This window comes from Xyrauchen texanus, chromosome 25 (assembly GCF_025860055.1).
Source record: "Xyrauchen texanus isolate HMW12.3.18 chromosome 25, RBS_HiC_50CHRs, whole genome shotgun sequence".
NCBI classification, from domain to species: Eukaryota; Metazoa; Chordata; class Actinopteri; order Cypriniformes; family Catostomidae; genus Xyrauchen; species Xyrauchen texanus.
Window position 1 is genome coordinate 3985182 of NC_068300.1, and position 15474 is coordinate 4000655.

At 38.9% G+C, this 15474-nt stretch overlaps 1 protein-coding gene across 1 annotated transcript in view; it reads left to right on the forward strand.

Annotated features, from left to right (window-relative positions):
• Positions 1 to 15474, forward strand: part of LOC127618935 (zinc finger protein 91-like) — a 53712-nt gene that overhangs the window by 12660 nt on the left and 25578 nt on the right. The window contains 3 exon segments of the mRNA XM_052091637.1: positions 9598 to 9711; positions 10394 to 10654; positions 10745 to 11381. Coding sequence (XP_051947597.1) covers positions 9598 to 9711; positions 10394 to 10654; positions 10745 to 11381 — 1012 coding nt within the window.

Consider the following 15474-nt stretch of genomic DNA (forward strand, 5'->3'; position numbering starts at 1 on the left):
CTGGTGTCAAAGACATGGTTGGTGGACATCAAGTCCTCAGGAAGGTTCCATCTGCTATGTATTCAATTGCATCCAAATACATTAATTGTGGTCAGTCCTGTTTTATGCTTGTTAATCATAATTTTTAATGAAAAGTTATGTATATTGTTTTCATTTGTATGCCTTGAGTGCAAAATTTGTTTCAAACAATAATAATTATTTTAATAAGAATTAAAATGTCCATAAACCTATTCTTTGATGGCCATTAAATACATTGCATGTGGTATCTTCCTGTGTTTTGGGATGAAATGGCATAATATACTTGGTAAGTGGACAAATCATTTGTTTATTGACAGCCCAGCCCACTGCCGTACACACCCCCTGTGTCCGGGGCCCCATAGGGATGAAGCGGCCTAATGTACTTGGTAAGTGAACAAATACACTGTTTATGGATGCCCCGCCCCCTCCGGGACACGCACCCTCAGGGTCTGGGGTCCCACAGGGATGAAGTGGCCTAATATACTTGGTAAGTGTATAAATACACTGTTTATGGTCATGGTGTTGCCACCATGTGGGTGATGGATGAACTGCTTTTATGCAGGGCCATTTTCGATAGCCCCTGGCATGAACACGATGGCGCAGAGCCGGGGACTCCACTTGTCATCTCTGGTGGACCCCCAGTCTGGCACGTGTCATCACCTAGGTGGCTCTGCACAGCATACAGGAACCATGTACCACGGAGCTATTAAGTAGATTGTGTGTTACTTCCATGTTTTACCAACGTCCCTAAGGGAGGAACTGGCCCAGCACTCAGTGGGTGGCCTGTCTCATGCCGGTGTTGTCTGGGGAAGCATAACTTGTGGACCATCAACTACCTGCATCTAGCCTCCTGGTATACAAAGATCCGGCCAAAGCCCAGAGCAACAACGCCAACACTTGCGCTTGCTGATGCTTGGCGAGCTCAACCATATGTTGACATATACTCAACATAACACCTGCTGTTTTGAGGGGATGGAAGTCAGCTGGAGCACCCCCATTTCAAGAGTGGAGCACAGGGATGGGGAGGTTGGCGGCATATGAGGAAATGGTATTTAGTATACTGTGTAATTTGGATTTGTTTGTTGAGAAATGGGGCAAGTGTTTGGCAGATGGAAGAACAGTTTCTTCCCATCCACCACTTGTCTTATCAACAAGGCCCGGTACCCACCCTGACACTCACCACACTCCACCTCTGGCTCTACATGCCACTGTACTTACTCTGCTGCTCTTTTATTTTTATTCTTACTTTTAATATATACTGTGTGGACATATTTATATTTATATTGCTTATATTTTAATACTTGTTTTTCATATTTAGAGAATGTGTGACACGCGCCTACAACACCAAAACAAATTCCTTGTATGCGTAAAAAACATACTTGGCAATAAAGCTTTTTCTGATTCTGATTCTTGGAGGGTACTCAGGGAGAGGTAGTGGAGAGAGAGGTTTAGATGTAGATGTATATATATATATAAAAGAATCAGTTATATACATTAAGCCCCTCCCCCCGACAAAAACATGCACTACAGTGGTCACTAACAATTAGAACAAAAAAATAAAGCATTTAAAAAATATATATACTTTCAAAAAACAAGAATGCATATACACATCAAACATATCAATCCACTGCCCCTCCCTGAGAACCCTCCAAAAAAGCCAAATATCCAGCCCACTTCCTATCAAACAAATCCCATTTTCCCAGCCTTCTAAAAATCACCTCGTCGAATGCTGCCACCCCGCCCATCTCCCTGCACCACTTCCGAAACGAGGGTGCCCCAGCCAACTTCCACCCCCTGAGGATGATTTGTCTGCCAACCATAACTCCTGCTAGTACCCAACTTTTTAAATGACTATACCCGATATTAATTACCATCCCATCACCTAAGATGCAGAGTCTGGGGCAAAATGAAAATTGAGTGTACAATACGTAACATAAAACTATGAACCCTTAACCAAAATTCTTGAATCTTAACACATACCCAAAAAACATGGGTTGTGTCCCGGTCTTCTGATTGGCATCACCAGCAGGTGGGTGTGTCTTTAAGACCAAGCCTATACAATCTAGAGGGTGTCCAATAGAATTGATGTAAAATCTTAAATTGCATCAGACGCACCCTTGCATCTCTAGATGTAGACTTCGAATCCAAGCCCACACTCCCTCCTCCAATACCAAATTTAAATCTTTCTCACATAATCTCTTGAGAGAAGTTGAAGCTCTGTCCCCTAGACTCTGAATTAGCTGGGAGTAATACACTGATGCCTCATGACCTTTACCAAACTAGTAATCACCACTTCCAGAGTATCTGCCGCTTTAGGAGGGTGGATGCTACTCCAAAAATAGTATAGAGTAGGTGGTGCAGCTGTAAATGCCTAAAGAACTGAAATCTGGGAACCCTAAAATGTTGAACCATATTTTCAGAAGATCTCAACACTCTCATACAGGTCACGGAGCGAATAAACCGCCCTCACGATCCACTCAGACCAGCAGATGGGGGCTTATTAATACATAATTTTGGGCTCAGCCATATACGCAAGGCAACATTTAAATAAATGTCAGAATAAAACACTCTGGACACTTTTGTCCATACCGCGTGCAAATGCTAGATAACGGGCGTGACTTAACTTCTCCAGTTAGTTTAATAGAAAGGCTTTGCAGGGGCAAAATAGGGGCAAGAAATTCCAGTTGAATAAAAAACCAGGGAGGGGCTCTCTCAGGTGGAAGCGACCAATGAGCAAAATATCTGAGACTGAATGCATAATAATAAAACTATATCTTGGTTAGATCTAGGCTGCCTTTGTCAATTGACCTATGTAACTTATTGAAATTTAATCTGGGACGCTTATCATTCCAAATGAAGCACTTCGCTATGCTATCAAATTGCTTGAAATTAGAGAGTGAGACATCTACAGGAAGAGGGCCTGAGTACTTTTAACAGAAGCGCTAAGTCTCAAACTGGCACAGTAATTGGGTGAGACGGCCTCAACCATCTAACGCTGGCTGTGTCGAGATCCGGATTAAATGTTCACACACTGAACAGTGTTTTCTTAACAATAGCTTAGTTTTGTTATGAGTGACCAGTAGATTAATAATTTTTTTATTAGATGGGATTTTTCGGGGTTGGATTCAAATGGCATTCAAAATGTATTTGAATTTGTTCACCAGAAAGATTCATTCAGATTCGTTCATAAATTCACTCAGTGGTAATTTCTGCCAATGTTCTTTACACCAGTTTTTGCTGACAAATGAGCGTCAATGGCCAGCGTGACACTGATTGATCCAATGGATTCTGTTGAAACTGTTATTTATTCAAATATGTACAGGGACCATTTATCATGGTAACCATAGTAGCCAAAATATCATAATTACTGCAGTTATTATTACCAGGCTCACTTTAAACTTATGAATTATTCTATTTATTTATGGATTTATATTTAATCTTCTAACCATTATCTTCTGTGTCATACGGCCACATTAATCCAATACATTTTCAAAATGCTCTTTATCCACGCTGCCGTTTTTCCAAAAGTTAAAAAAAATTTACTTGTCCACACTGAAAAGTCTAAAAACATTTAAATCCCCTTATTGCGCATGTGAAAACAAATAAGGAGTGTGGCCCTGTGTCATTTTCATTTATGGTATGAAACACTATTGTCCTCATGTTCCGCTGCCTGACAGCAATTCCTACAAATGCAAATAAGGCGTTTTCAAATGTATCCACTTGGGAGAATATTTCTTTTGCCATCTCCATGAGGACGGAAGGCCAAAATGTACCTGAACTTATGTTTACAAACGAAAACATATTAGTGTGGATGTAGACTTATATACTGTATACAGTGGTGGCACCCTTGGTAAATATGAGCAAAAGAGGAGAGCAAATGGATATCAAACAATTGCAAACACGACACAAGTTTGATCAAAAAACTAATGTTTTTGTCAAATATATGTGTGGCACAATTATTGGCAGCCTTTTATTCAATATTTTGTGCAACCTCCCTTTTCCAAGATATCAGCTCTGAGTCTTCTCCTATAATGCATAATGAGGTTGGAGAACACATGGCAAGGGATCTGAGACCATTCAGAATCTCTCCAGATTCTTTAAATTCATATTTCCACATGGTGGACCCTCCTCTTCAGTTCACCCCACAGATTTTCTATGGGGTTCAGGTCAGGAGACTGGGATTGCCATGGCAGAACCTTTATTTGTGGTCAGTTAACCATTTTTGTGTTGATTTTGATATGTGTTTCAGATAATTTTCTTCCTGGAAAATCCAACCAGGGCCCATTTTAAGCTTTCTGGCTGAGGCAATCAGGTTTAAAAAAATGTATCTGTTGGTGTTTAATTAAGTCCATGATGCTATGTATCTGAACAAGATATCTAGGTCCTTTGGGATAAAAACAGCCCCACATCTTTAAAGATCCACCACCATATTTAACCATGGCCATTTTCGATATGGCAACCTCTTTGTGTGTGCCAAACCCATCTCTGGTGTTTACTGCCGAAAAGCTCTATTTTTGTTTGATCTGAACATAGAACACATTTGAAGTTCCAGTAGTGTCTGGCAAACTGAAGATGCTTACATTTTGTGTTGGATGAGAGTAGATGCTTTTTTCGTGAAACTCTCCCAAACAACTTGTGGTGCTGTAGGTGATGTCTGATTGTAGTTTTGGAGACTTTCTGACCCCAAGACCAAACACATTTTTGCAATTCTCCAGCTGTGATCCTTGGAGAATTTTTGACCACTTGAAGCATCCTCCTCACCAAAGGCAGGTGTCCCTGTGCTGTTTAGTCAGCTGCAATAATTCCTATATTCAACCATTGTTTATATATGTTTGTTTAGTTCACTTTTATTCCATAATGTCATCTACAGTATAAAGTGCAGAAAAGAATTAACTCATGTAACAGAAGACAATTAAAAATGAGAAATTTTGGGAAATTGTAATGATTGGAAGTACTTGAACTACAATACCCAGTGTACACTTGGACACTGATTGCTGAAAATGCAAAAATATTAAGCACGTATTATGACAACTTCGAAGCCTGCGTCATGCCGAAGAAGAAGAATATCATCACACAGTACACATTTCATGAGAAAATACAAGCAGATGCAAGAGTTGAAACTGTTGGTCAAAGATTGCAGATATGTCAATACAGACAAGATGGTAAGAGTCCGAATCATCTTTGCCATAAACACTATTCGGTTGAGTTAACCCTAGAGATAGCCATCGACATAACACGTTCTCATGAGATAGCACAGGATCAGCTGAAAACTTTGTCTTTACTGAGAAATGTAACACGCACCACAGGCCACAAATGCCATATTTGGACAAATAGACAGACAGAGCCATGGAACAAATGTTGCTGGATGTGACAAAGAAACTCTTAAATTCACAAAATGTGGACGATGCTCTCAGATGCACAGAGACAAGGATAAATGACGGCAATGGGTAAAACATTCAGCAAATGTGGAAAGCTAAATCACTTTGCTAAGGCATGCAAATTGCAAGAACTGTGGAAACATACATGCTAACAGTGATGAAACTGAACACGAGCTTAAAGCCCCACAGGAACGTTTTATCGACATGGTAACAAAAGTGCATAATCATTTGGTAAATGAACAAGCTTATGCAGAAATTGAGATAGGCTCAAAACTATCCAAAATGAGATTCAAACTAGACATGGGAGCGCAGGTCAATATCATCCCAGAAAACAGGGCTGAAGACATTGTCAACCCCAGTCAGTTAAAACAAATAACGAGGCTTTATCCAGGTATGGAGGAGAATCCTTATCCGTGAAAGGCACCTGCCAGCTTCAATGCAAATACAGAGAAATCAAGACTAATGTTAGAATTCTATGTTGTTCATACACAAGCGCCACCCATACTAGGAATAAAAGCCTGCCCCGACATGGACTTAATTAAACTTGTTCTCTCTGTAATAAAAGACACTGAACAAAGCAAAGACCTCAAGAATTAATTTATTCATGTTTTCGAGGGTATAGGACAGTTCCCAGTTGAGTGAAATATAAATATCATCCTCAAGGCTGTTCCAGCAGTTTACACCCCACGCAGAATTCTGTTCACGCTATGCAGTCGCTTAAAGGACGAACTAGACAAAATGGAACATCAAGGAATGATTACAAAAAATCAGAGCCGACAGATTGGGTCAATGCGTTAGTTGTAGTGGGAAAAAACACGCACAGGAGATTTGTGCATATGCTAGGGTGACCATATTTTGATTACCATAAACCAGGACACTCGGCCCGGCAATGAGATACTCAAATGATACTCGAATTTTACTCAAAGATGCCTTGTTAATTTCAATACATTTAAAGTAGGCTATGCCTCTGTATGGATAGAAAATTGTTATTACAAAATACTATCTATCAAAGACACAAAAAAGACGGCCAGGACAGGACGTGAAAACAGGACATGTCCTGGTAAAACAGGACGTTTGGTCACCCTACCATATGCCTCGATCCACGTGATTTAAACAAAGCCATCAAAAGACTGCACTATCCGTTGCCAACTCTGGATGATATAGCGCCTAATCTAACTGGTGCAAAATATATAAGTGTAATGGATGCTAGAACAGGATACTGGGCTATCAAGCTGACAGGAGAATCATCCAAACTTACCACATTTAACACTGTGGTTTGACGATACTGATTTCTTCGAATGCCTTTCAGGATTATATCAGCGCAAGAGGAGTTCTAAAGAAAAATAGATGAGCCATTCGAAGGATTGTCTGGCATAGCTGCAATCGTTGACTACATCCTAGTGTATGGCCACACCAAAGAGGAACATAATAAAAATCTGTGCGGAATGCTAGAAAGAACAAGGGAAAAGGGTGTTCATCTGAATCCAGAGCATTATGTGTATTTATGTGTATGTTTTCATATCCAGAAAAAATTAAAGCGTTAAAAGAGATGGAATCACCCCAAAATAAGTCCAGACTGGAGACTGTACTTGGTCACAAGAGAGCAGAGACCTGTATTGGCATACTGTCATGCTAATAAAGAACTGAGACTGCAAGTTGATGCTTCAAAAAAATGGTCGAGGTGCAGTGCTCCTGCAGGATGGTATAGTAATCACATACGCATCAAAGTCACTCACAGATACAGAACAAAATGATGCTCAAATTGAAAAGGAGCTATACGCAGTTCTGTTTGGATGAGTTCAAGGGATTTCACTAATGGGGCTTTTCCACTGCATGGTACAACTCGATTCAACTAGACTCTGCTTGTTTTTTGGGGGTTTTCCACTGTGGGTAGTACCTGGTACCTGTTACTGTTTTAGTACCACCTCGGTCGAGGTTCCAAGTGAGCTGAGCCGATACTAAATGTGACGTCAAAATCCTGCAGATCACTGATTGGTCGGAGAGAATCGTCACTACCAGTGGCACTGGATTTACAACACACGACATCAACCTGCTAGTTTTAAAGTTAGAAACAGCGATAACAGTATCATTTGTTTATGTGACTTTCGAATTGTAAACAGAAATGGCTGTGCTCAAAAACACGCCCAATCGTTAGCGATGAGCTAAATGATAAAGTCTCAAGAAGCTGTTGGCCACTCACGGCTACTACCGGATCTATTAACAGTGTAGGGAAAAGCAAAAAATAAAACTTAAAATTTACTACAGAACCATTAAGGAAAAGTGGAAGTGGTTCGACCAAATGGACACTATCTAAACCGGCGAGCAATGGAGGGAGAGTGACCTGGAAGCACCCACAATGGAGGATGGTACGTTTTGTTACGTTAACTCTATACTCTGCTTGAAAGCTTCACTTTAGGCAACAAAACAGGACTTGCAGCTCACAGCTCTCAAACGTATTATTCATACAGGATGGCCAGAATGTCCATCACGTGTCAATGAGTTTTGGAATCACCGGGATGAACTTTCCTTCGCCAATGGTCTTCTATTAAAACCACACAGCTTGAGACCCAAAATGTTTCAACAAATACACACAGAAAATATGGGTTTGGAGAAAAGCATACAGCGGGCAAGAGACTTACTGTTTTGGCCTGGAATGGGAAAGCAGATATGCCTGCCGCATTAAAATGCAAATCAGCCAGAACCAGTGATCGCACACCCAATACCTAAACGACCGTGACAAGCAATCGCTACTGACCTCTTTATATTGCAAGGCAAGAACTGATTATTACAGTCAGTTTTTCGAGCTAGAAAAGCTACATTCCACCACTGCGGCTGCTGTCGTCGCAAAGCTCAAAATGATGTTTGTGCCTCACAGAGTGCCGGATAACGGTCCACAATATAGCTCACAGGTTTTTGACACTTTTGCAAAAACATGGGATTTCGTACACACAACCACGAGCCTGTACTATGCACAAAGCAAGAAGAGACTTGAAGAGAAAACCGTGCAAATAGCAAAAGCTATACTGATGAAATCATGAGAGGTAACGAAAGATCATATTTGGGTATGCTGGAGAATAGAAATACACCAGTCGAGAGACTTAAATCACCAACACAACTACTCATGAGCAGATGTCTGCGTTCAGTCATTCCAATAACCAATAAACTTCTACAACCCCAACTTTGCAAACCTTCTATTGTACACGCCAGATGGGAACGATGCTAAGCCAAGCAAAAGTTGTACTACGACCGAAGTGCAAGACCACTTTCTATGTTGAAACAAGGAGCAACCATCCACTCAAGACAAGAGAATGGTCTATGGACACCTGCAGCTGCAATGCAACCTTTGGAAAATGAGTGATCTTACTTAATTCGCAATGATGAGGGACAAACTTATTGCAGAAATCGTAGACACCACATGGACAGTAAGGTTCAACAAATACTTGATCCACCGCCACAAATTTCATTGTGTGTGTATATAACTAATGCTATACTTACATGCAAATCAGTAAGTACCAGTGGTATGATATGTTTCATATCCAGAGTGAATTCATGTTTGTTTTATTTTTTTAAAAGGGAGATGTAATGATTGGTAGTAATTGTATGTGAACTACAATACCCAGAATGTATGGAGTGCACTTCCAGAGTCCGAATAAAAGCAGTGATTTGTACAACGCAAGCAGCATGGTGTCTCCGTGTATGTCTATTAGAGTACAGCAAAATACTTCACTGTGTAGTGAATAGACATAACCTAAAACATACAGACATCAACAGAGTATGATATATCATAGTTAATCATATTACTACATTCACCATGGTCAAAATACACAACATCTGAATTGTCCCCCTTTTTTAAATGACAGATAACATGAGAAATGTCTATTACATATTTACTACTGAACTAGAAATTTCCCAGTTTTTCATTTCAGAAACTGGTCACCTTAACTTACCATATCTTCAATGGCACAAACTGTATAAAGCTGTACAAAAACAAAACTACTTAATCACATCTGATTTTCCATAACTCTTGTTGTCTGGAGTTTTTTTTTATCAACTGAACATTCCTAGAATTATATTTCTACAAAGTTTTGTCAGCGGGACGATACAAAAACACTTTACACTGCAGTACAAGAGTCATAACATAAGGTCTGAACATTCATTGCGGCTCTCGCGAGACTTTATGAAACTGGGTGTTACCTTGTAGACAAAACCAGTTGGTGGCGGTAAAGCGCCAACATCGATTGGTTTGCAAGCCGCCATTAAACCTCCGAAGAAGAAGTTGTTTGCTCGCTCGATTCGGGATGTGTTCATCTCATCCGTGAGATTTACTGTTATGTTGTGTTTATCTGTGCATGTTGTTTTTTTTCTCTCTTTGGCGTTTTAATGGTCGCAAAAGAAGATTATTATGGTCATTTATGGCGGTTTTGTGACGGACTCTTAAATGTTTCAGGAGAAATAAGCAGATATCCGAGAATTTAATTATTAATTTCTGACAAATGAGCTCGTTAAATCCAGCGACTGATTGTTCTGTGAAGGCGATTATATGTTGGATAAATATATTTTGTATGCTTATTAATTTTTTTCTGCTTCAAAAATGCTCTTCGTTACGGATATGATCATCAAAGTTGGTTTATCATGTTTGCTATTAATAACATTTAACGTTTTGTAGTTGTGTATGTTAACAGTAACTATACAAGTTATTTTTGATTAAGCATCTGATTTTGAGATTTCTTTTTAAGTGATCAACTTATTTCTATAGTGTTTCTTATAGTATTCTGGATGTACACGAATACAGATATTATGAAAAATCTTTTTATTTTGCTATCAATGATTCAAGTTATCTATATTAATATTTTAATGTAAACATCATTAGAACAGAGCATTACACCTCTATGGACTAATATCTGCTCATATATTACACCTCTATGGACTAATATCTATATCTGATTATATTCCTGAAATATTAAATGAAACCAAACTCAAAGTAAACATTTATATGTATACCATCTCTGAAACAAAGTGTTTTTTTTTTTTTATTGTATTTTTTTTTTATCAGATTTATTCTTGTATGTAATAATATCATAATCTTTTTAAGTCAGATGTTCTTCTTGAAAGAGCAGGTGGATGTGATCTGCTGTAAATCAGTAGGAACTGATCTGTGCATGCTGGATATTGATGATTTCATCACAGAAATCTCTCAGCTGAAGAAAGAAGTGACGTCACTGAAGACAAAACTGATGGAGAGAGACGACAGGTTACAGGTTAAACATTCATTTCATCCTTAAAGTTGAGATTGTAAGCTTTCAAATGATGTGATATGATGAACGGTGTGATTGTGTTGTGTTTGTCAGGAGCTGGAAAAGGTTTCCTGTCAATCTTCAGTGTTTGTGACTGATGGGACCTCCACAGAATGTCAGGATTCAGTGTGGAGCGGCAGAGATCAGTCCACACCACAGCGACTGCTGGACAAACTCTCTGAACAGAGATCCAGAGACACACAGGACTCACAGCTCACTTTACTCTGTTCTACTGACGGTAATCAGGGTGATCAAACCTCCACAGAGTGTCTGACTTCTGTCTGTAACGCTGGAGAACAGCAGATACCAGTGAAGATTGAAATTAAGCTGGAGGAGATAAAAGAAGAGGAACAAGAGAGTAATGAAAATTATAAATATGATGATGACCAAACCTTCACAAACTCTCTGACTTCTGTCTGTAATGCTGGAGAACAGCAGATGCTGCAGACATCAGTGAAGATGTGTTCAGTGAAGCTGCTGGACTGCATGAACCTGATGAAGATGAGAGGAGAAATCAAAGTAGAGGAACAAAAGAGTAATGAAGATGATGATCCAACCTCCACAGAGTCTCTGACTTCTGTCTGTAACGCTGGAGAACAGCAGATGCTGCAGACACCAGTGAAGATTGAAGTGAAGCAGGAGGAGATAAAAGAAGAGGAACACAGTGATAAAGATGATTTTGTTCTTTCAGGTAAGTGTCTTCCTTTTATGTTGTTTTTCATTTTCGGGACAAAATACTTAAGACAAAGATGAGCCAAGATACTATAGCACATGTAACAAGGTGTTTTATAACAGCATCAAACAGATAACCATAAAAACTAATAATGATAATCAGCAGCCTATCAATATACTTAAGACATAATATAAATATTAACATAATGGTATTCTGGTCAATATAATTTTGCTTTGGCTGCATTACACTAATCTAACAGCATCCATTTTTTTGCTGTTAATTCTTTATTATCAACGAATAACACACAATTGCATTGTTAGTAAAACAGATCTCGGATACATTTCACAAAGCAACAGAATAACAAATAAGACACAAACTGACAGATGGACAAGGCAGAAAAAAATAGGACAATCAACATTTAATATACCTAATTGCAATTAAAAATAGATCATATGAGGGTACAATTGAAGTCAGATGTTTACTTATACTTTAGCCAAATACATTTAAACTCAGTTTTTCAGAATTCCTGAGATTTAATAATAGAAAACATTCCCTGTCTTAGGTCAGTTAGGATCAATACTTTAATTTAAGAATAGTAGTGTCACGATTCACTGTTGTCTGGCCTCTGTTTCTCCCCTGTCATCTGTTCCCATACTACACTTCCCATAATTCCCTGCTCTCATCTCTGCCAGCTGTTCCCCATTGATCCTCACATGTGTTTAATTTTCTCATTAGTCTTTGTGTATATAATGCCCTGATTTCTGTTCAGTCTTGGTCAGTTGTTGTATGTACCTGAATGTGTTTTTTACCTACCATGTTTTGCCCGTGCCCTTCGTGGATGTTTTCTCCTGTTTATGTTTTTGTTTCCTATCGTGGATGTTTTATTTGTTCCTGTGTTTACCCATTATTTTACTTGTTTGTTTCTGTTCATTAAACTCTTTTGCCGCACCTAGATCCAGCTCCTGAACTTCCTATTCTTATAGAGATCCCCATTTCTCTGGGACTGAAATATATTGGGCCTTATACATTAAGACACCGACAGAAAAGTTTGCTCTGAACCAAAATCTAAAAGGATATTAAGATAACTTTAAAACTTCTAGAGTTACATGCATGGCAACTTTGGAAAATCAGCTAAAGTCATTTGACTTTAGTAACAGAAATAATGTTGCTGCTTCCTTTCTAAGGATGTTTTTTTATTATCTGTGGGTTTGCTCCAAAATCATAGGTAAACATTGACCTTTGACCCCCCGCTACAAAATAGTGGATTACTCAGTGAATATTCATGGCATTTAATATTTTGGCTTTCATCTTCAGTTATGTATTTCTTTCACCAGGAAAAAAAATAAAGATCCCAAGTTTGATCTGGATACCTCTGGTTGAGTTGACCCATAATGACCCTATATATTTTTTTGGATTTCCTTCTCAAACACTGCAAAAAGAGGCTTGCTATTCCTAAATTTGTATTAATGAATATAACATTTACAGAGAAATCATATTTATAATGAAACCTGCATCATTGGAGACATGATGCTTAACATAAACCCCAAATTGCATGTCAATAGTATAGAGATTTTGTTTTACTGTGAACAACACTAAGCTTGACATCCTTCCAAACACTCTTTGAGTATATTGCCAAGTCCAAAAGAAATGGGGGAACTTTCGCAAAAAGAGCATTTTACAACAATATCACTCCTACAGTTTTGTAGAAAACTATCAAATCTATTAATTATTTTTACCTTATTTGCAAGAAGGATTTTTTTTGGGTTAAATCCCACATTTGAGTCCAATTTCCATTAAAGAGAAGATGCTGGCAAAATTGGATCTCTTATACAGGAGTGACAAAACTCAAGAAATGATGTGGCTTTCCACATTAATGGAATTAATAATCGCGACAGGCCAAGTTCTCCTGGTTTCCCTTGGACACGTTTGCAGAAGGTACAATGGTGAATCATGCTTCTTGCTAGGTAGTTAGCGCAGGGTAACCAGTAGTGTTGGTGTAATTTGGACAGCATGTAATGTCTTCCTAAATGACCGATGTGCCTGTGAATGTGTGTTAAAATGAGTCTGGAGATGTGAGAATTTTTAAGGAGAAAGGTTTGATTTTTTTTTTTTTAATTCCAGTGGCATTGCCATTCAAAGGAATCAAAGACTGAGTTTATAACAGCAAGAATACCTCTTCTGGTCAGAATGTTGTTTTCTGTTGATGTTGAATGTAAATGCAGTCTTCTGTATTCCACTGTATACCCAGGGCCCTTTCGACAGGCAACTTTCACTGTCTAAATCCAGTTCTTTAATTTGCTTTACCTTTTCAGCATCAGGAAGTGAAGACATGACTGCTTTACTGTTGCTGATCCATTTGGTTAACTTGAAACCAACTTTAGCTCACACTTCTTTTAAATCTTTGGCCAAGTCACATGCTTGCTTCTCTTTTGTTACAGATTTCAGACAGTCTTTCACATAGAAGTTATGTTGGATGGTGTCAATACTTCCTTGCTTTAGGCATCTTCATTGTTAGCTGCTCTCCTCCTTAAAACAAAATGTAGGCAACTTGTTGAAGATATGGCACAACAGAGGTAGAACTTCATTCTGTATTCTTCCCGTCTTTACAAGGTTACCATTTGGCCACCACACGAGAATCTGAGAAAGTCAATATGCTTGGGATGGACTCTTAAGTTGGTGAAACTTACCTTGAATATTTTCCATGAGTGCAGTCTGTTCTAGGTAGAATCTTAAGAGGACACAGATGAGTGTGTTTGTTAAATCTGGACCCTGGAGAAGCACTATTAAGAGACACATCTCTGAATGATGAAGTGCAGTCAAACACTAAATGTATTGTTTCTTTATGTTTGTTATACACTCCACGAGGTGGTATGTACCACAATTTACCATCCTTCCTGTCAAGCTGTTTTTGGGGGACTTTGTCCAACATATCCTCCATGAAACCACAGTATAATTTATGGTAGGCATCTTACTTTTTCAGCCTTTTAAGGAGACTTGTTGCATACTGTAGTGCCATCTGCTCAGGGCTCCAGACAAAAAAAAAAAAAAGACTTGGGAGTCATTGGCTCCTAAACTGAAACATTAGAGGAATTGTTCACCCAGATATTTACATTTGCTGATAATTTACCCTCAGGCCATCCAAGTTGCACCTCAGTTTCTTTCTTCATCAAAACAGAATTTAAGATTTTTTGGAAATCATTTCAGGCCTCCTCCTTTTAAACAATGCAAGTGAATGTACTATTTTTTTTTGATGGTCCAAAATGGTCTGCACTTATATAGCACCTTTTTAACCTTAGCGGTATTCAAAGTGCTTATACTGCATCTCATTCACACACACACACACACACATTCACACACCAATTACAGCAGAGCTGCCATGCAAGGTGCTAGCCTGCCATTGGGAGCAACTTGGGGTTCAGTGTCTTGCCCAAGGACACTTCAGCATGTGGAGTTGTTTGGGCAGGGAATCGAACCACCAACCCTGCGATTAGTGGACAACCCGCTCTACAATCTGAGCCACAGCCACACCAAAACGCATATTTAGGGTTCATCAAAATAATCCACACAACTCCAGTCGAGGAATAAAGTTCTTCTGAAACCAAACGATTGATTATTTAATATACAATATTTATTTACTTTTTAACTACAAATGTTCACTTCCGCATATCTCTGTGATGCATGCTCATGAGAGGGATGACGTAAGCTTGTTGGTAAGGTCACGTGGAGAAGGTGGCAGCAGGAAGCACGTCACTCACCTGGTCCTATTGAGACTAAAGCACTGCTTACTGCTGCCTCATCCTGACTAGGGTTGGGCGATGTCCCCTAAATTGGCAGTTGACGATGTTGACAGTAAAACATCGCGATGGACGATGATATCGTCGGTGCGGTGGGGCGGGGGGTTATATAATTTCATATAATTTTCAAAAATTATATGACAAATTATAATTTTGTTATTTTACTAACCCAACTAATGACTCGTCGGCGCTTTATTAGTAGGTTGCACGACACGTGAAGCATTTTTTTTTTAGCTTTCACTTAAGAAGAGTTGTGCACTTTTTATTTTAATATATCTCTTTACATAAATACTATTTTCCACTTAAAACTATAATTT